This window comes from Mauremys mutica, chromosome 16 (genome assembly GCF_020497125.1).
Source record: "Mauremys mutica isolate MM-2020 ecotype Southern chromosome 16, ASM2049712v1, whole genome shotgun sequence".
Taxonomy (NCBI): Eukaryota; Metazoa; Chordata; order Testudines; family Geoemydidae; genus Mauremys; species Mauremys mutica.
This window is the reverse complement of record NC_059087.1, coordinates 12,478,998-12,499,471: the sequence shown is the minus strand read 5'-3', so window position 1 is coordinate 12,499,471 and position 20,474 is coordinate 12,478,998. Positions and strand designations below refer to the sequence as shown.

The 20,474-nt window shown below is 42.7% G+C and overlaps 1 protein-coding gene across 12 annotated transcripts in view; it reads right to left on the bottom strand.

Annotated features, from left to right (window-relative positions):
* Positions 1-20,474, bottom strand: part of ADGRD1 (adhesion G protein-coupled receptor D1) — a 259,978-nt gene that overhangs the window by 217,939 nt on the left and 21,565 nt on the right. For 10 of the 12 annotated variants that reach the window (XM_044990191.1, XM_044990190.1, XM_044990192.1 and 7 more), the window contains 4 exons: positions 17,633-17,716; positions 15,336-15,431; positions 11,841-11,963; positions 138-314 (listed from right to left, as the gene is read on the bottom strand). In XM_044990191.1, coding sequence (XP_044846126.1) covers positions 138-314; positions 11,841-11,963; positions 15,336-15,431; positions 17,633-17,716 — 480 coding nt within the window. The remainder of the gene's footprint in view (positions 1-137; positions 315-11,840; positions 11,964-15,335; positions 15,432-17,632; positions 17,717-20,474) is intronic. The other 2 variants (XM_044990196.1, XM_044990198.1) reach the window with 2 other exon arrangements.

Sequence of the window (20,474 nt, the reverse complement as noted above, 5' to 3'; positions counted from 1 at the left end):
GAAGTGAAGCCTATCCATCCTCCATCTATCCACCTACTTCCTCATTTCTCATCTTTTCTTTCTATCCAGATAAGGGAGCAGTGCTCATCACTACTTTATCTCCATTCTGAATCCTCGAGAATGAAACTGAACTTTACCTGGGGGACTAAAGCTTGCCTCCCACTTCATTGAATTCCCACGGGCATAGAATTCCAGAGAGCCTTCATCTTCACTTGAGCAGATTTTGAAACCACTGGAAATGACCTGTCCACCATAGGCTGGGGGAAAGTTAGCCTGCTGCTCCTGAGTCTTCCAGAAAAAGGAAAATGTTACTCCTAATGGAAGCAAATGAGAGAAGAGATGTTGCTAATGAGAAACAGGAAGGATTAAAAAGCATCAAACATCCTACAGTAGAGTACACACAGCAAATATGCACGTGGGAGCAGATCTTCAGAGGGCATCAGTGGTGCTATGACCGCTTTGATGGCAATGGAGTGATGACAGTTTACACCAGCTAAGGATCTGCCCTTGTTTTTATAACAAACTGGCACATACACAGCACACAATACCACCCATTACTACCCAAGTATCCAAACTTTGTCATAACTACAAAAATAGATTGGCCAAGCTAATATTTTTAAACTTTAAAAAAAATCATAAATGAGGAGCTGGTTATGCTACTGTTCTTACAGGTATTGCACCTGTAATCCTATGATCATCATGCCTCTTCCCTCTGGTTAATGCAGGGACAAGAGCATCAGTGTGATGGGAAGGGATACTGTCTTACAGGAAAGGATACCAGCTTTTACAAAGCCATAACCAGAAACCTTTATTTTCCCCAATCTGAGATTCTCAACTCAGCACAAAAATCAAGCATTTCCTCCTGACTACAAGTGTGATCCTACAAACAATTGCACATGTGAGTAGCTTCACTCACAACTAGTCCCTCTAAGTTCAGCGGAAGGTTTTGGAATATTCTTGTACTATAAAATTGCACAAATCTTCACATTGATAACTGTATTTCTTTAACAAAGGTGACCTAGGAATGCTGCTTGAATGGTAAACAGCAAAGGAAGCGTCCTTCACAGCTCAGCACTGCAGTAAAGAGGCTCTGTAGACAGACAGGAGCAATTAAAAAGAAAGTGGCTAGACTAACTGCTTCCTAAAAACATGCGTCTTGGGGAATAATGGCATGCAGTGCTAAGAAGAATAAAGCCTAAGGCAAGTGCACACAAACAAGATACCGGACTGGAAGGAGACTTGCTGTGTGCAGTCAAAACATCTGCCTGGATGATTTTAGTTATAGTTAGCGGCAAGTATTTATAGGCTGACTAAATAAAACAGGACTTGAGTAAAAATGACTCTTTCAAAAATTTTAATAAAGACTAAAAAAAAGATTTAAAAAAAATCAAAATTGAAACCAAAAGTTTTGATTGCACCAAACCCAAAGTTTTTTCATTTCAAAAAAGTGCTCATGAGTTCAAATTTTTCCTCTGGATTCAGGATAGGAAAACATTTTTTTGACATCTCAAAAATTTTCATGGGATTGGAAAACCATTTCCCACCCAGCTCTACTTAAAAGCAAATCCATACAAAGGTAACCAATGCACACTGAGGCCTGGTCTACACTAGGACTTTAATTCGAATTTAGCAGCGTTAATTCGAATTAACCGTGCACCCGTCCACACCATGAAGCCATTTAGTTCGACCTAAAGGGCTCTTTAGTTCGAATTCGGTACTCCACCCCGACGAGGGGAGTAGCGCTAAATTCGACATGGCTATGTCGAATTAGGCTAGGTGTGGATGCAAATCGAACTTACTAGCTCCGGGAGCTATCCCACAGTGCACCACTCTGTTGACGCTCTGGACAGCAGTCCAAGCTTGGATTCTCTGACCAGCCACACAGGAAACGACCCGGGAAAATTTGAATTCCTTTTCCTGTCTGGGCACTTTGAATCTCATGTCCTGGTTGGACATCGGGGCGAGCTCAGCAGCACCTGCAACGATGCAGAGCTCTCCAGCAGAGGAGTCCATGCAATCCCAGAATAGAAAGAGGTCCCCAGCATGGACAGACCGTGAAGTCCTGGATCTGATCGCTGTGTGGGGCGATGAGTCTGTGCTTTCGGAGCTGCGCTCCAACAAACGGAATGCAAAGACCTACAAGAAGGTCTCCAAAGCCATGGCACTCAGAGGATACAGCCGGGATACAACGCAGTGCCGCGTGAAAATCAAGGACCTGAGACAAGGCTACCAAAAAGTCAGAGCGGCAAACGGACGCTCCGGAGCACAGCCCCAGACCTGCCGCTTCTACGAGGCACTGCATGCCATTCTAGGTGGGTCTGCCACCACTGCCCCACCAGTGACCGTGGACTCTGAGGATGGGATAGTGTCGAGGGGCAGTTCCTCGGCGATGTTCGCCGATGGGGAAGATGAGGAAGGGTTTGTGGAGGACGACGCAGGCGACAGCGCTTACAATACCGCTTTCCCCGACAGCCAGGATCTCTTCATCACCCTCACAGAGATCCCCTACCAACCCTCCCCGGCCGTTAACCCGGACTCAGAATCAGGGGAAGGATCAGTCGGTAAGTGCTATAAACATGGAAACATTTATTTTTTAAAAAACAGGAATAAAAAATATGTAAAAACTATATAAAACCTTTTGCTTAAAAAACTATATAAAGAGAAGGTCCACACAGATAGGGATGGAACAGAAATCCTCCTGGGACAGTTCCACAAAGCTCTCGGAGAGCAGCTCGAAAAGTCTCCGCAGGAGGTTCCTGGGGAGAGGTGCCTTATTTGGTGCTCCGTGGAAGCACACTCTTCCGCGCCAGGCCATCCTAATGTACAGCGGAATCATTGCCTCCACCAGCATTGCAGCGTACGGTCCTGGTCTGTGCAGGGATTCGAGCAGCATCCGCTCTCTCTCTCTGAGTGACCCGCCTCAGGATAATCTCGTTCGGCGACTGCTGCATCTAATTAGGGCAATTAGCGTACTGTTACTATTGTGAATGCTTGACTTTTACTTTGCATAGCAATGACCTTCGCTTAACAGCCACGTGTTGGAGGCCACAGAGGAAAAGCATACAGTGATCTTTCCCGTGCACAGCCGCGAGGGGCTGGAACAGGGTCAGACTTTATGCTTTACAGATTGCCTTCAGCGGGAGGGCACAGCTATCCATTAACTGTTAAGCAGCCTATAGTGTAGTGCTTACCAGGCCTGGCTGCTACACGGATTCAGCTGTACCGCCCCGCTTGTCCGATCTCCTGTGCAAGACCGCAGCCAATGAAAGCGTATTCCGAAATCTCGAACTTGTCCTGAGAGCTCGTGAGACTAGGTGCCCTGTATGGTCTTGTTCACAGAAACTGACTAGACTGCGTTCAGTGTTCGCAAACATGTATCTTTTCAAGGAAATCACTTCCTTTTTCCCATCACACAGCTGCGGCTCTTTCACGAACTGCCCCGGCATCCCCCTCACAGAGGCTGGCGCAGATTAGGCGGCGTAAGAAAAAGTCTAGGGACGACATGTTCTCGGAACTGATGGCTTGCTCCAGAGCCGAGGCGGCCGAGCAGAGACAGTGGAGGGAGACCCTATGTCAGCACCAGCGCTCACACAGCGAACGGGAGGACAGGTGGTGGCAGGAAGACCAGCAGGCGACTCAAACGCTGCTTGGGCTAATGAGGGAGCAAACGGACACGCTCCGGCGCCTTGTAGATGTTCTGCAGGACCGCAGGCAGGAGCAGAGAGCCCCCCTGAACTGTATCTGCAACCGCCTTCCCCCGCCACAAAGTCCTGTCCCCCCCTCACCCAAAATCACAAGAAGGAGGGGCGCTAGGGGCCGTGAAAACTGTCACTCCACCCCAGCAGAGCACTCATGTACCAAACAGCTCTCATTCCCTAAAGTGTGAGAAGTGCTTCCCTTCCTGGATCACCCAGTCCCAAATCCAAGTTTCATCCCCCCACTGTGTAGTTGAGTATTAAAAGTAGTTTGTTGTTATTCACTGTTTCCGTCACGTTTTCCTTGTCAGAAGACTTTGTGTGAAGGGGGGGGGGAGGGGTTTTTTAATTGCATAGGACAGCCTCCATTACCAGGGTACAGACTTGGGGGCAGGATCAACAGCAGGACACACACAGACTGCAGTCACTAGGCACCAGGGTCAGTCTGTGAGGTGTATGCTGCCCCAGGGTCCTAGCACCTGACATCCACAAATGGCAAGGCAGGCTGCCCTTACCATGCCCTTTCCCCCTAGCCACGAGCCTCTCCGATGCCCTGAGCCCCAGCAAGAGCCCTCATCCACGGACACATACTCACCCTTCCAACACATCCCTCACCCCTTCCTACGCCCCAACCCCCAGTCCAGAGCCTGCATCCAAACTCCGTCCCAAAGATGGCACCCCTCACCCCTTCCTGCAAACCCACCCCTTCCTGCACACCCACCTGCAACCGTCCTCCCCCCAGAGACCGCTGTAGGAGCAGGAGCCTGTCATTCCTCTAGTGTAGAAGCGGTCTGGACATCAGTGCACACCGTACCCACCACAGTCCGCGTCCATGTTTCAACCCTTGAACAGGAATTCATAATTAAAGAAAACTTTATTAATAATCAGTGTTCCATTAAAGTTATTTTCAAACGTGTGTTGGAAGGGGGGAAACCTGGAGAACGGGGTATGTAACCGCAGATCGAAGTCAACAGTCACTGAAACAGGCTCAGGTTCAGCTTCTCTGTAAATCAACTGGAGAGTCATAGGTTACCCTGCTCTCCGAGGAACCTATCTTTCAAAGCCTCCCGGATGCACAGCGCTTCCCGCTGGGATCTTCTATCGGCACGGCTGTCTGGCTGAGCGTAATCAGCAGCCAGGCGATTGGCCTCAACCTCCCATCCAGCCATAAAGGTCTCGCCCTTGCTCTCACAGAGATTGTGGAGCACACAGCAAGCAGCAATAACAACGGGGGTATTTTTTTCGCTGAGGTCCGAGCGAGTCAGTAAGCTCCGCCATCTCTCCTTGAGACGTCCGAAAGCACACTCCACCACCATTCTGCACTTGCTCAGCCGGTAGTTGAAGAGTTCCTTCTCACTGTCCAAGGCGCCTGTATAGGGCTTCATGAGCCAGGGCATTAGCGGGTAGGCTGGGTCCCCGAGGATCACTGTAGGCATCTGCACATCCCCAATCGTTATTTTGTGGTCCGGGAAGAAACTACCTGCCTGGAGGCGTTTAAACAGACCAGAGTTCCTGAACACACGCGCGTCATGAACGCCCGGCCACCCCACGTAGATGTTGGTAAAACGTCCCCTATGGTCCACCAGTGCTTGCAGCACCATAGAAAAGTAGCCCTTTCGGTTAATGTACTCGCTGGCCTGGTGGGCCGGTCCCAGGATAGGGATGCGAGTCCCATCTATAGACCCACCGCAGTTTGGGAATCCCATCGCGCCGAAGCCATCTATGATGACCTGGACGTTTCCCAGGGTCACTACCTTTGAGAACAGTTGCTCAACGATTGCGTGGGCTACTTGAATCACAGCAAGCCCTACGGTAGATTTGCCCATGCCAAAGTGGTTCGCTACTGACCGGTAGCTGTCTGGCGTTGCAAGTTTCCAGAGGGCTCTGCACAGTCAGGGCTGCTCGCATCCGGGTGTCCTGGCGCTTCAGGGCAGGGGACAGCAAGTCACAGAGCTCAAGGAAAGTGCCCTTATGCATCCTGAAGTTCCGCAGCCACTGTGATTCATCCCAGACCTGCAGCACTATGCGGTCCCACCAGTCCATGCTTGTTTCCTGGGCCCAGAATCGCCGTTCCACACCATGAACTTGACCCATTGCCACCATGATCTCCACTGCGCGGCGTACCCTGCTTTGTGAGAGGTCTGCGCCACTCTGTGACTTCCTGTCCTCACCGCGCTGCCGGAGCCTCCTCGCCCGATTTCTCAGCAGCTGACTATGGAAGAGGTGGACGATAAGGTGCGAGGAGTTGACAACGGCCATAAGTGCAGCGATGATCGCAGCGGGCTCCATGCTCGCAGTGCTGTGGCGTCCGAGCTGTAACCGACCAGAGAAGGGCGCGAACAGATTTCCCGCCGACGCTTTCACAGAGAGAGGGCGGGAGTGACGGTTCAATGATGACAGTTACCCAAAACCACCCTCGACACATTTTTCCCTCCAGCATGCACTGGGGGGAAATCCCAGGATTCCAATGGGCAGCGGGGAGTGCGGGAACTGTGGGATAGCTTCCCACAGTGCACCGCTTCCAAAGTCGACACTGGCCCCGTTACTGTGGACTCACACAGTCGAACTAGTGTATTTAGTGTGGATACACAACTTCGACTTCATAAGGTCGATTCCACAAATTCGAATTAAGTTGATTCGAAATAGTCTTGTAGTGTAGACGTACCCTGAGACATGTTTATTGTATCTTAAGAAAGATGTCATTTTGGACAAAATTACAGCCTACCACTGCCAGAGGTTTAGTTTAGTTTAGGGAGGCATGAAGACCTCTCCTTTAGAAAAGGTTGTTTACCCACTGCTGTGGTTCAATATTAACTACTTATGCAATTCTTCTCTTCACATTTTTATCTTCAGAATATTTCAGTATTTTATGGTTTTAATGTTCTTGTTTGTGAGGTGCTGGGAATGGCACCATAAAAAATAAAATTTACTCTGATTATTATATTATAGTTGTAGAAATAATGTGATTTACTGATGGTTTTATTTCCCCTGGTATGAAAAATATAAGAAAGATATGGTATTGTGTAAAGAAATATGCCTGCAGCAGAATATTGAATAACCTCTACTCTTCCATTTTCAGGTAGCAACTAAGTATTGACTGTTGTATGAATTTTTACCATTTTTTAAAAGTGGTAACAGTATTTGCTATACACGCTAGTATGAATAAATCTTGTGTCATGTCTTGTCAGTAACTTAAGAATGGCCTAAATTAACAAAAGCAAGTAAATTCAGTATTAACACTGCCACTTAACTTACCTATTAGGCTTAGGTATTGCAGAAGTTACACCGTATAAAAATCACATGCACCATTCCACATTGATGAAAAATGCATTGAAACTGCAGGGATCAATCTTACAGCTGTTTTGTTCATTCATGTAAAATTTTCAATCTTTTTCTCTAAATCATTACCTTGATTGTACCAGATAATTTGTGACTTGCACCGTAATTTTATTTGTCATTTTAATCTTCTACAGCATCAACATACTGTGAGGGCTCTAAAATATTCTCAGTGGAAAAAAAATGCTGAGAGGAGACAATCAAGCAATAGATGGACAGACAAGTGAAAACACCCGAAAGATGAAAACCACCATTTGTTGTTGTTTAATTAAAAAAAAAATACCCTTTGGAAAAATTATAAATATTGGGGAAGCACTGAAATGTATTGCAACTATTATAAAACTTTTGCACACTGTAGATTTAAAAAGGATATGGGTAGTATTGCCAGCTACAGGTATTCAAAAATCATAAGGAACAGACCCTCAAAAAAAATCAAGAGATTTGTTAAAATAAAATTTTGGGTTCTTTTATTTGCCTTCTAGTGTTTGATCCTTTACGAGTCTCATTTTCAAGCTTTTCTCTTCAACCTCAAAGGCTAGATTTTTTTTTTTAAATAATGAAATATGAGATTCTGATGTACTGTATTCACACAACTCCAGCAGCTCAGGCTTTAAGAAAAGCATCCAATATTGCAAGACTCATCGTAAAAATCATGCAAGTTGGCAACATGGAAGGCCACAAAGCATGCTAGGTGCTTTACAGACCAAAAAAAAAAAAAAAAAAATCCTGTGCCCTGAAGAGCTTGCAAACTAAAGGCCAATGGTAGTAAGTGTTTGCGGGAGCAGGCAAAGTACTTCCATCAGATTACCAGCCATATAGTACTTACTACATGAATAAACTATGTGTAAGATCTGTCCCTGAGTATAGAAATCATGGGAGGGATTTTCAAGAGTGCTCAGCACTGGCTTAACCCTGCTCCCAGGGCATGTCTACATTCCAAATTACAAGTGCTTCTGAAAATCCCATCCAACATTACTAATTAAAACAACGGACATAGAGAAATAGAAAGGAGGGGCAAGGGTTACCACAAAAGATGATGTGGTTTCCTTTGGTTAGTTAGGCACCATCCTAATGGTTCTGTATCTTTTTTCTTTCCTGTATTAATAACTTATAGGCTGAATCATACCCCCTAGACTCTGCATGGAGGAAGCCCACTGCATACAGATTTCCCACTACCCTGTTGGAGGGAGGGCGTCTGGACACCCAGAATTGTCAGAAAGAGGCATGGGAAACTTTGAACAATGTCCCTGGCCTCCTATTGATTCCCTGGGATCCAAGCAGATTCTTGGAGATCCATGTGGTCTGAGGGCGAGCCTGAAGTCTGTTTTGTGGGGAGTAATCAACCCCCTCTGCTCCTGATGGAATGAATGTGGAGAAATATTGGGGGGAAAAAGCTTACTGAGAAACCTCCTGGGTTTTCCTGCTGGAGGGGCGGGGGGTGATGAGCATTGCCAATGATAGTATTTGGAAGGTGTGGGGGAGGACTGTAGAGGTAAGGGTAATGAAAAGAGGTTGGTGATCTGGTGGGAGGAAAGAAAGAGATAGGATTTGTGGCAGAAAAATAAGCAGAAGGGAGGAGACCTGAGAAAAAAGAAAGGTGTTGCTCAAGATAAGAAGAAGAAGGGAGCAGGGCATAGGGAGCAGTGGATAGTGAGATAAGGCAGCAGAGAGAACAGTTTAGCCTGGATTGGGCCCACAATCTGTGAAGTATTTATTTAAACCACACCCCACCAACCCTATAACTACATCTGGCAAATATTTTAGCTGTCTGTTGACAGTTTTTTGAATTCAATAACCAAATACAAAAAACAAAAAAATTAAATGTTATATCACAGCTGGAAAAAACAGAAGAGGAGGTTGTGAATGCCAATGGCTTGCAGCTATGGCAAAGCCTCTAGCAGCCTCTCCAGTGTCTATGAGCCATGGAAGTTGATCTTGCATATTGTACATAACGTATATTTAAAAAAGTTCATTTGACTCGTAGGCTGCATGATTTTAGGCAAGGCTGCCTTGGGTAAATTCTTCCCTTGGAAACCTAGGAAGTATTTTTATTAGCTATTCAGGGGATGGAAACTAACCCACAATAACTGGCACCGAGTTAAGGACGCCATGTGGAATTGTGTTATCCATCCTTTTATCGAAGTGCAAGAGTTTAAAATGGGGTATTCACAGTATTGGGTAGGGACACAGGGGAGGTCAGAACTATCCTGAAATGCAAAAATAAGGGGCCTGTCGAGCATAGCAGGGCCAAAGTTTCAGCCTGGCTTTGGTTTATTTTGTGTCACTATTGTTTGTTCATTTAATAGAGGGCCTTTCACAAACCTCAGATTACAAACAATGGGCCATCTTCTACTCTCATTTACCCAGTGTAAAGCCAAAGTAATGCAATATAGTCTTCTGTGGAGTTGCTCTGGATAATGAAACTATTTATCCAAAGATAATTGCTCATAGAAAAACTGCCAACATTCACAACAAATATTATTTACAAACCTTTATTCAGAGACTCACAGGTTTTAAGGCCAGAAGGGACCATTAATCATCTAGACTGACCTGTATAACACAGGCCATTTAATTTCACCCAGTTTTCCCTGCTCCGGCAACTGCTGCTCTGCAGTGGCCTGCTTGGCTCAGGGGGATTTACATCAATGTAACCAAGTGCAGAATTGGGCCCCGAGTACATATGTTACAGAGATAACTTCACTTCCCCTGCCAGCAAAATCCCAGCGTCAGGCTGAGATGTAGGGATCCTATTCTGCACCCACAGAAATCAGTTAAAAATTCCCATTGACTAATGGTACACATCGGCAGCACTAGCAACACAACACAACTGTATAGGGTCAAGAAACAAAAAAAGAAATCCATTGAAAGCAGCTGAAAGGGAACTTTAAATGGGAAGATAATTAAACATATTGGCAATTGGTATAAGCTATCCTGCCCTTAACCACTCCGAGTCCATATTAACTGACACCTTTATTCTTTTGAAAAGTGTTTTGGGATCATTAGTGGATATGACCTTGTTTTTACATCTCATCCTAAAGAAGTCATCTGCAGCAGTGCAATACAGATCTCTGTGAATAACTGATTTTTTGGTTCATTGGCAATTCCAATAAATAAATAAATCGGGGGGGGGGGAATTGGTTTGGGACAAATTGAATTGAAATTTTTTTTTGACATTTCTGGTGAACAAATGTCTGGTCAGCAAAACGTTAGTTTCCAGTCAAATGAAAATCTCAAAAACAAAAAAGTCATTTCTAAAAATGTAACACTTTGCCTTCACAGGATTTCTCCCCCACCAACCTCATTTTTGCCACAAACAATTTGGCAAAACCAACACACACAAAAATCACAAAATTTGGGTTTCCAAATCTGCATTTTTCTCCAAAAAATTTCACCCAGCTCTCATGCAATGTCCTATTGGGATATTGATTTGACTCTTATTCAGAGGGAAGAATTACACCTTTTTAATTGCCAGCACCACTATCTGGCAGCATCTTGGAGATATTTCATCCAAGATGCCAGTCCAGCTGGCCACATCCAGCTCATAGCTTGTGAGATCTAACACAGTCTTTCTTGGATGTGGCTCAGCTAAAGGGCATTCAGGAGGATTCATAACGAGGCTATTAAAAATACACAAGTTAATTCTAAACAATATCCGGGGAGGCAAAATCCTTGTGTTTGTTTTTTGTTTATTTGGGTTTTTTAGGTCTGGCAAAACAACAAAGCAGGGAGGGGTGGAAGGAAACCATGTTTTTAGACTTATTTCAGAGAACAGTCCCTAAAGCTCCAAGGCCATTTATCTGCCAGTCTCTTAGCCTTTGCAAGTCACTAACAAGAAGTAAATCAAGAGAGCCTTTCCTCAGTCTTGGCTTCTCCACATGAACTAATCAAGTGAAACTCACAATATGCATCAGAACACTTCTGCACTTTTTGTGCATCATGCCATTCCTGTCTCTCGAGTGCACTACAGCTAATAAGTAAAATCAGCAATGACCCATCCGATGCTTTGTAGAAATCACAGATAGACTATTTAATTTTTACTAAGAAAACGACTACTTTTTGAGCAACAGATGTAGCACTCCATAACTCAGTACTACAGCTTTAGGATCCAGTCCTACACCCAGTGATGATAAAGGCAAAATTCCTCTTCACTGTCATGAATAAAAGACCAAGTCCTTAGTCACTAGCATGCTGAAGAGCACCCATCTAAATCTGAAAAGCAACCTTTGGTAAAGGGACTTCATACACTAGTCTCCTAAATTTGAAACCAGCGAGACAACACATCTGTTTGATATGCTGCAGTGCTTGCAGGAGCATTTCTGTTCTAAGGGACATTGTTTTGGAACACAGGAGGCCTGATTCTGCTCTCACAATAATCAGTTAGACGCTGCCTAATTCCATTGATTTGAGCGGAATTACTCCTAATTTAAACTGGTATGCGTGAGAGAAAAATCGATGTGGATTTGTTTTCATATCTAGCTGTAAACTGTTTTAACTCAATAATTGGCAAAGTCAGAAATTAGAACTTTAGAGAGAACTTCCATTGGCAAAATAAGGACCTTGTCTTAACTACTTACACCTCATAACTTTATGTTCCCTGTGTAATAATTAGAGCTGTTTTTAACAGTTTTTTTCAGCAAAAAAAAAAAAAAAAGGCTTTAAAAATAGCTGACACCAGTTCCCAGAATATCTTGAGGCGCTTAGATTATCTGTCATCCAAGTACAGATATGGCCCAACTCTACTTAGCTAGTGACATCTGATAGGTTTACAGCATAACAAAAACCAAACAATAATGATGGCATAGCACTCACCTTCAGGTCCACACATTTCTGGATTACTAATGCAAGAGTTTTGGGAGTTTCCAAAGATGAGAAAGGTAACTCTTTTTGGTTCAGTGAGGTAAATTCCCTTGTTGACCATTCCTTCTACAATATCTAAGGAAGGAAAATTAAAATATAGTCCTTTAATGGTCTCGTGTGCAGACAGCTTCTTGGGACATGACTCAAATAACTCAAGCATTTTTAATATGTTTATCTTTCTATCCCCCTTTTTCAGGATAAAATTTAAAAAAATACAGCTTACAGTCTTATTTATAGTCTATAAGAATGATATCTATCTGCCCTCCCCAATCCCCTGTTCAACTAAATCATCTGTATAGCTGAACCAGCAGGGGCAGAAATTACTACTTGAAAATAGTCTGAGTGAAGTTTACATATTCCAGAGTTCTGAACACAAGCAGCACTTAGGTGTTTTTTGGCCTATTGTTCAGAAGAAGAACTAAATCAGGAAATTCTTCTCCACCCTCCCCAGGAAATTTTTTGACACTTATTTTCCTCCCACAAACATTTCTGTTTTAGAAAATGGCTTTTTGACCATTTTTGATCAAAAAGGGTATATTAAAGGAAGACATTAGACCTACTCTAGCCAGAAGGCAGAAATGCACGTATGTTCTTTTGAGACACCCAGGGGCATGACTTTTTATTAGCATCCAAAAAGGCTCTGTTTCAATTTAACATGTGTAACTCCTTGTGATTTCTTAGGGCTTGTCGTCTTCACTGCTTTTAAAAAAACAACTGTTTTTTACCTCAGGTTAACTAATGAAGGTGAGCTATCCGGAGGTAAAAATCACAGCACTTTAGGTTTATCATGAGGTAAACTTGCCACAGATAATCACAGGCCTGGGTATAGGGCAGACCTTGGCAAATTTACCTTGCAATAGAACTGAAGTGCTTGGTCTTCACTGTGTTTTTACCTCAGGATACTCATGCATATTAGTTACCCAGAGGTAAAACACACAGGTTTTTTAACACTGAAGATAAGTTCTTAGTAACATTCTGCAGGACACAAAATACCACATGATTTTCTTTATTTGCAATTTAGGAAGGCAGAATGTAATTGCCTGATTTGGAATTTCTCCTGGACACTACTGTTAATAACACCTCTTTTGCAAACGGTGCCATGGATCTATAATAATGAGAATTCAGGGTCTTTGTTTTTTGTCTTCTCCAAAATACTGCACTCTGAAAAAAGGAATTTTCAGGATTAGGGTTGTCCAATGGACAGGCAGTGGGAAGAGTAACATGGTGTTGTCCCAGCTGGGAGATACAGAAGCCTTAGCCAGGATGTAATGACAGAGATAAGGAGAGATTGTGTATGGCCCTAGCACAGATGCATGGTAAAGGACCAGGGCATAAAGAGCCTTTTCTATATGTGCCCTCTGTTCTTGGGTCCAACTCAATAACAGTCCATGTGCAAGGAGAATGCAGAGACTTGACCCTTCGGCACCCCCGAATCACCCCAAAGATGTAGAGGCAGGGCTATGGCCCCATTTCCCTCTACATTTATCCAGAGAGATGACTAGGTATGCTATAGGGAATGGGCTTTATCACCCTAAAGATGGTGCAACATATGCATTCCCCCTGTGACTGGAGGATAGTGTGTGTCTTGAGCCTAATCTTAAAGCTGTCCATATTCAGCTGAAACCACGACGGGGGGCAGCCACAGGAGCGGCTCTAGACATTTTGCCGCCCCAAGCACAGAGCGTCCGCTGGTCCCACGGCTTTGGCGGACCTCCCGCAGGCGTGCCTGCAGAAGGTCCGCCGAAGCCATGGGACCAGCGGACCCTCTGCAGGCAAGCCGCCGAAGGCACCCTGCCTGCCGCCCTAGCGGCGACCAGCAGAGCGCCCCCCGCGGCTTGCCGCCTCAGGCACGTGCTTGGAGCGCTGGTGCCTGGAGCCGCCCCTGGGCAGCCAACAGCCAAGTAACCTGGTCCCCACTCTGGGGAAAAGAGGACAGACTGGTGTAGGGAGGTGTAAAGGACACTTTCAGTGAATCTGGCCAAAAACATTTGATTCACCCAAAATCTACTGTCCATAAAACACACAGTCTCCAGATATCTTCTCTTCCTTAGGGGCAAAGAAAGAAACAAACAAACAAAAAAAAATCAAGATCACCCTCTAAACTCTAGCTAGCACTTGACTCCTTTAGGCTTTAGCATTACGAAGCGAAGCAAACTTTTCTGAATTCTCTATGAGCGGCATAACCTCTGCATTAACCTAGCCAGGATAAATCCCAAAGAGTTACACATTCCTGTTTTCATAGTATTTCCTTTGGCATCAGTGTCACTCTCTTTAATGCTCACATGGAATATATCTTATTGTGTGACAACTATAAAGCAGATCAGTGAAGACTGGAAGGAATCAGGGTCATTTGAAGTTCATTATTAATAGAGTTCAGAGTTGCCAACCCACTCCTGCTGTTAGAGAGTAGAAAACTACAGTACAAGAGTCCTTTTGCTTTTAACGCTAACCCTCTTACATTCCAGCAGCTGAACTGGCATCTACTTAAACCTATGCTGCCTTCATCATCTCATTGCTCACTTATGTTTTTCTAACAACCAGCTGTAAATTGATACCTAATTATGAGGTAGGTAGTTGGTCTGATTCCAACTGTAGTTACATTAGTATAAATTTAGAGCAACCATCCTGAATTCAGTGAAGTGACTCCAGGTTTATACTGGTGCAAGTAAGTGAAGATTCTGACCCAGTAAGTTTTTATTAAAAGTGCCTGCCGGGGTAGTCATCATTTTTCATTCAGCTTATTCTCCCTTTGATCTATTGGCTGATGTAAACGTAAAACAGTTTTTTTTGTTTTGTTTTTTTTTAATGAAAACACACACACACACACACCTGCATGTCTTCCACCTGTTTTTTCCTATTATTTTAATCAGAAATGTCATGATGAGTAGCTTCCATTTTCCCTTGCATCCTCCAGAATTGTTTAAAGTTTCTCTTTTTTAAAAACACGTTACTTTAAAAGGCTACAGATTGAAGAAAAACAGTTTTTTCTTTTAACTCCTTTAAACAGAGTTCATAAAGAATAGGGTTCTTTTAACAGATAGTTCAAATTATACTGAAATTTCACGCCAATTGATTTTTTTTTTCAGTGCCCATGTTTACAATTCATCTCAAATGTTTTGAGGTTTCTTGGGCTTTTGAGGACAAACTCTGCTCTCCTTAGTCATGTGAGTAGTCCCACTGAAGCCAATGGAACCACCCAGATGAGCAAGAACAGCATGATCAGTACATAGCCAAGCCAAATTCTGCTTGCTTACAGTGTAAATCCAGAGTTAATAAATATCACAGCAGCTTTTTCCAGATTTATGCCAGCATAACTGAGAATAGAATTTGGCCCATAAACTCCAGAGGATTGTTTAAGAAAGAACCAAACAGTGTTAACTTCGAACCCAACATTATCAGACTAGTCCAAATTTGACAAATGCAGAACAAAAATACTTGAATCCTCACCTACAGTTGCAGAGAAGTTAGAGTAGGCAGAGTCATTGGTATATACAAAGGTAGAATTATGGGAAGGAAGCACAGTGAAGTTGTGGATTCTTAGAGCTGGGTGGAACAACAAAAGAAAATAAGCAAAACAATGAATAAACACAAAATCAGTATGAATTGTCCAGTCCATATCTCTCAACGCAGCACAGATCAAATGTTACTCAGTGGCCCTTTAAACTATAACATTCTAGCCTCCTTCCATCTTTTTTTCCCCTCAAAGGGCTTGTCTACACATAAAGGGTTTTCCACTTTAACAATAGTATAGTTAAAGTGGTACAACTGCCCCCAGTGTGGACACAGTTGTATGTTTTACACTAGTGTAGCTATTCCCTTAGGGGAAAGGAAATAAACTATAACTGCACCCACACTAGGGGATGTATTGGTATAAATATATAAGTTTAAAAAAGATAATCATCCCCTTAAACCAGCATAATTATTCTGGTACAAAATCTGTGTGTAGACCAAGCCTAAGGGAAACCAACATGCAGATGGCATGATCAGTAACTTCAAAATGACAGCATCAACTTACAAAAAAAAATCATCATCATATTTTGGTCTGCAGATATTTTACCTATATAATTTTAGGAGCCCTAAATTATAAGAGTTATTACAGAAAAACATATTTCTATTGTTTTGATTTGCTTATTTTGTACATTTGACAACATTTTGTATGCAGTCATTTTCACTGTTTGTCCGGAATGGACAGTTAAGGCTTGATTCAAAGCCCATTGAAGTCAATGGAAAGAAATTTGTTGACTTTGAGTCAGTCCCAAAATCAGTGGAGTATTTCATATAGCAAAAGGAGAAAAAAAAATTTTAAAATCGAAAAATATCAAGAAAAACTACAGGAAAAAAGTTAGCAAGGGGACGAAGGTTCAGATGTAGGACCTGAAAATACCTTTAAACCCTTTAGATTTTTTTTAAATTCACTAGATTCCAAATAAATGATGCCCCTTTAATTTCCTCAGTCAGTTCTGCCATTAGGATATTACCACTATAGACCTGAGATAACAGCCAGTCAGTATGGAAAGTGCACAAAAATAACCTAATTTGGTGATACTGACTCCCACAACAGTGAGCTGTTGAGAGGTATGAAACTGGATTCCAGCCACACAATGACTTCAACAAATAAAATGGATTAACATGAAGGACAAGATTATGATGCTCCAAGGTTTTATGAGAAGAGACATGGGATGAAAACAACTGCATGAAATTACAAGTGGAAAAAATAACGTGAGAGACTCTAGCAATGAATAAAAGAGTTGCGTAATCATAGAAAACAGGAAAATGGTCACCTGCAGTAGAATACAGCAATAAAGAAAACCTCTCTTGTGTCTCAGAGTCAGCCTTCAGATGCAGGCATGCAACTCCCATTGACGTCAATGGGAATTATATGCATGTATTGGAGAACAGAATAAAAGCAACTGCAAACTAAGAAAATGGATTATCTACAACAACATTAAGAAAAGAATTCAACATAAAAAAAAAAATCACACAAAAAGAACAAACATTTTCAGGTGTTTTTGGCATCCTTCCAGAAAACATACTGTGGTCCAATCCTAGAAACCTTCACTCGCATGAGTAATCCTTATTCATATGGGTCATCCCACTCTTTGCAATAGAAGTGCTCATGTGAGCAAGTGCATTTCTAGGATCAGGCCCTATAAATTGAACTATTCAAATCTATGCTTGAAATGGCTTCTGAATTTCAGCAGTTGTTGTTCCTTTTGAAAAAGAGCACTTCCTAGCCTCAACTGTGTATTTCTTGCTCTTAATTATTATTATTATTTAAAAGCTGCATTTCAGGTTAGGTGTTGTGAAAACTAAGTCCCTTTGTAAATCTAGCCCAGAGCCTACAGGGCTTTATTGTAAATCAATAAGAGTTAGACACCTAACTCCTTATGGACGAGTGAAAATCCCGCCAACTCCGTGTATTTGTGCTTGGGCAAGTATATACCAAAGCAACTGACAATAATATGATTTTAATGACACTTTGGAACACACAACAATTTCTCTTCATAACCGTAAAAATGTACAGGCTGATCATAAAATGTCTGAGAATACTTTGGAAAAAAAAAACCTCACAGCTTTGAAATGCAAAATCATTTGGACTGTCAAAACATTTGACGAATAAGTAGATCTCAGCTGCCATGGCTTTAGCTCTAACCTATTTAGCTTTCATATCTCCAGCTCCCTTGCTACTTACTGACTCTCACAAATACTTATGTTACTGTCATTGTCACGAGTCCTGCTTCTACCTCCATTTGTATCCCGAAACTCATGGATTCCATCCATATCTTCCAGGGGCCAGTAGTGGGATGCTGTCTGTAAAATGTCAAACCCTTTAAAAGGAAACACAGATTTTAAAAAGGTCAAAAACACAGGATTTGAGGTCAAGCATAACAAGTCTCCACAGATGCTTCAATGTAGAAACCAGAAAAAGAGGAGGATCAAACGGTTAGGCAAAATAAAATATTTTATGTAAACTATGCACTGCACACAAGGAGCGAAATTTATTTGAAATAAATCAAAATAAATAAATATCAACGCGGATTAAAGCCATGTGTAATGCAACAAGATTTCTGACAGCGCATTGCAGGGGACCTCTATTTTAAAAGGTTGTGTACTTACTCTACTTTCACTGCAGCAGAGAAAGGCGATGGCCTAGTGGCTAGGGAGGAACTTGTAGACATTGTACATCTTGATTTTAAGAAGGCTTTTGACATAGTCCGGCATGACATTCTCATAAGTAGACCAGGGAACTGTGGTTTAGATGAAATTACTATATGGTTGGTGCAAAACTGGTTGAAAGACTATATCAATAGTTCGCTGCCAAATTGAGGGTGGGGGGGGGAAATGTATTTAATGGGGTCCCATAAAGATCTGTGCTGGGTCTTTATTAAATATTCTCATTGATGATTTGGATAATGGAGTAGAGAATAGGTTTATAAAATTTGCAGATGACACCCAAGCTGGGAAGATTGGCTAGCATTTGAAGGACAGGATTAGAATTTAAACCAACCTTGACAAACTGGAGGACTAGTCTGAAATCAACAAGATTAAATTCAATAAAGACAAGTGCAAAGTACTATACTGGGGGGACGGGGGAAATCAAATGCCCAACTACAAAATGGAGAATAACTGACTAGGCAGTAATCAGTTACTGAAAAGGACCTGAGGGTCTAGTGAATCACAAACTGAACAGGAGCCAACAATATGATGCAGTTGCAAAAACGGCTAATATCATTCTGAGTTGTATTAACAGGGTGTTGCATATCAGACACAGGAGATGGTTTGCACTGATGAAGCCTTAGCTGAAATACTATCTCCAGTTCTGGGCACCACACTTTCAGAAAAATTTGTGGACAAACTGGAGAGAGTCCAGATGAGAGCAACAAAAATGATAAAGTTTAGAAAACCTGACCTATGAGGAAAAGAAGGTTAAAAAAACCAAACAAACCTGGGCACGTTTAGTCTCGGGAAAAAGAAGACTGATGGGGGAGCTGATAAGGCTTCAAATATATTAAGGGCTGTTATGAGGAGGACAATGATTAGTTCTCCATGTCCACTGATGGTAGGATGCAAAGTAATGGGCTAAATCAGTAGCAAGGGAGATTTAGGTTAGATTTTAGGAAAAGACTTTCTAAATATAAGGATAGTCGAGCTCTGGAATAGGCTTCCAAGGGAGGTTGTGGAATCCCCATCGTTGGAAGTTTTTAAGAACAATTTAGACAGACACCTTCCTAGGATGGCCTAGGTTTATTTGGTCCTGCCTCCGCATAGGGTCCTGGATTAGATGACTTCCTCATTACCTGTCCAGTCCTAGATTTCTGATTCTATGTTGCATAATGATAGAAGACCTGATCCTCAGCTAGTGGAAATCAGCACGGCTGTACTGAAGTCACATTCTGACTTATACCAGCTGAGGAGCTGGTCCTAATATTTTAATTTAACAAATACATTTCCATGCACCTCCTAACATTACCATAAAGCTTAAGCCACAGTATTTAGATCATTTTAATGACAATATCCAGAGAGGGCCCAAATGTCATACAGGGCAATGTGCAGAATGGCAGTTTCCTTTCTACAGCATGCTTTCTCCTTTTCTTACACCTGTGAGAGCCTTTCCACACGTGTTCCAGCTCTGCAGAATTCAAGGGGCATGTGGAAGAGGCAGCGGAGTGCCTTAAGACTCTTCCCATATCCTCAAAACCCACAAGGGAAAAGCAGCACAAGTTAACACACCTTCAGGCTATACTGATCTGTTCTGTTTTCACCTCTATCCTGTGACGACCTTCCTCTACTGAGGGGTGTTGAGCAACCACAGTAAATTGACTGCTGGAAGCATGGATTCTGCAGGGGCCATGTTGTCCAGGTTTTAGGGCAAGCTAGGGAGGTGGAACCCAGCAGCAGAAACACAGGCAAGGGACATGCCATGGGGATTTTCGAATGGTGCACAGGTTAAGGTGTCAGAACCACACACTTCACTGGAAGGAGTTTTCTGGACTGGGTCTTAGAATATTTAGTGGCATCAGAAAAGAGTTAACTGCTCTGCATGTAGCAGCTGCTATTTCTTCAGAACCTTCTTTTCCCCAAAAAGTGAAAAATAAATCTTATGGCTAATAGGAACATTTTGTTTCCCTAAATATCATCTTCAGTTGCAGATGGTTACACTGAGCTCCAGGTGGACAAGTTGACAAAAGCCGAACATCTGATGGTTCCCATTTCCCAATGGCAGACTTATCTAGAGAATCTAATTTATGTCGACTAGAGAACAATTTAGGTAGATGTGAATTCTCAAGCTGGAGCAGAAGCAGACTGCCCAGAGCAATTAAGTGGTGTGTTAAGGGAATGCTTTATTTTAAGGGTCTAGCATTAATAAAAAAGGCAAACAGACTGTATTTTATGTTATCTTATTATTTGTAAGAAGCTTTTTTATTCCTAGAATAACTAATTTAGCGAGCTGTGCTAGAAAGAACGTGTAATCAACCAGAGCAATGAAAGTTGTAGGAGAATGAGACAGTCAAACAGTAAAACCCTCTTGCTATTGCAAACGAGTGTTGGTTCTTTTGTTCATCATGGTGGCAAATCATTCTATTG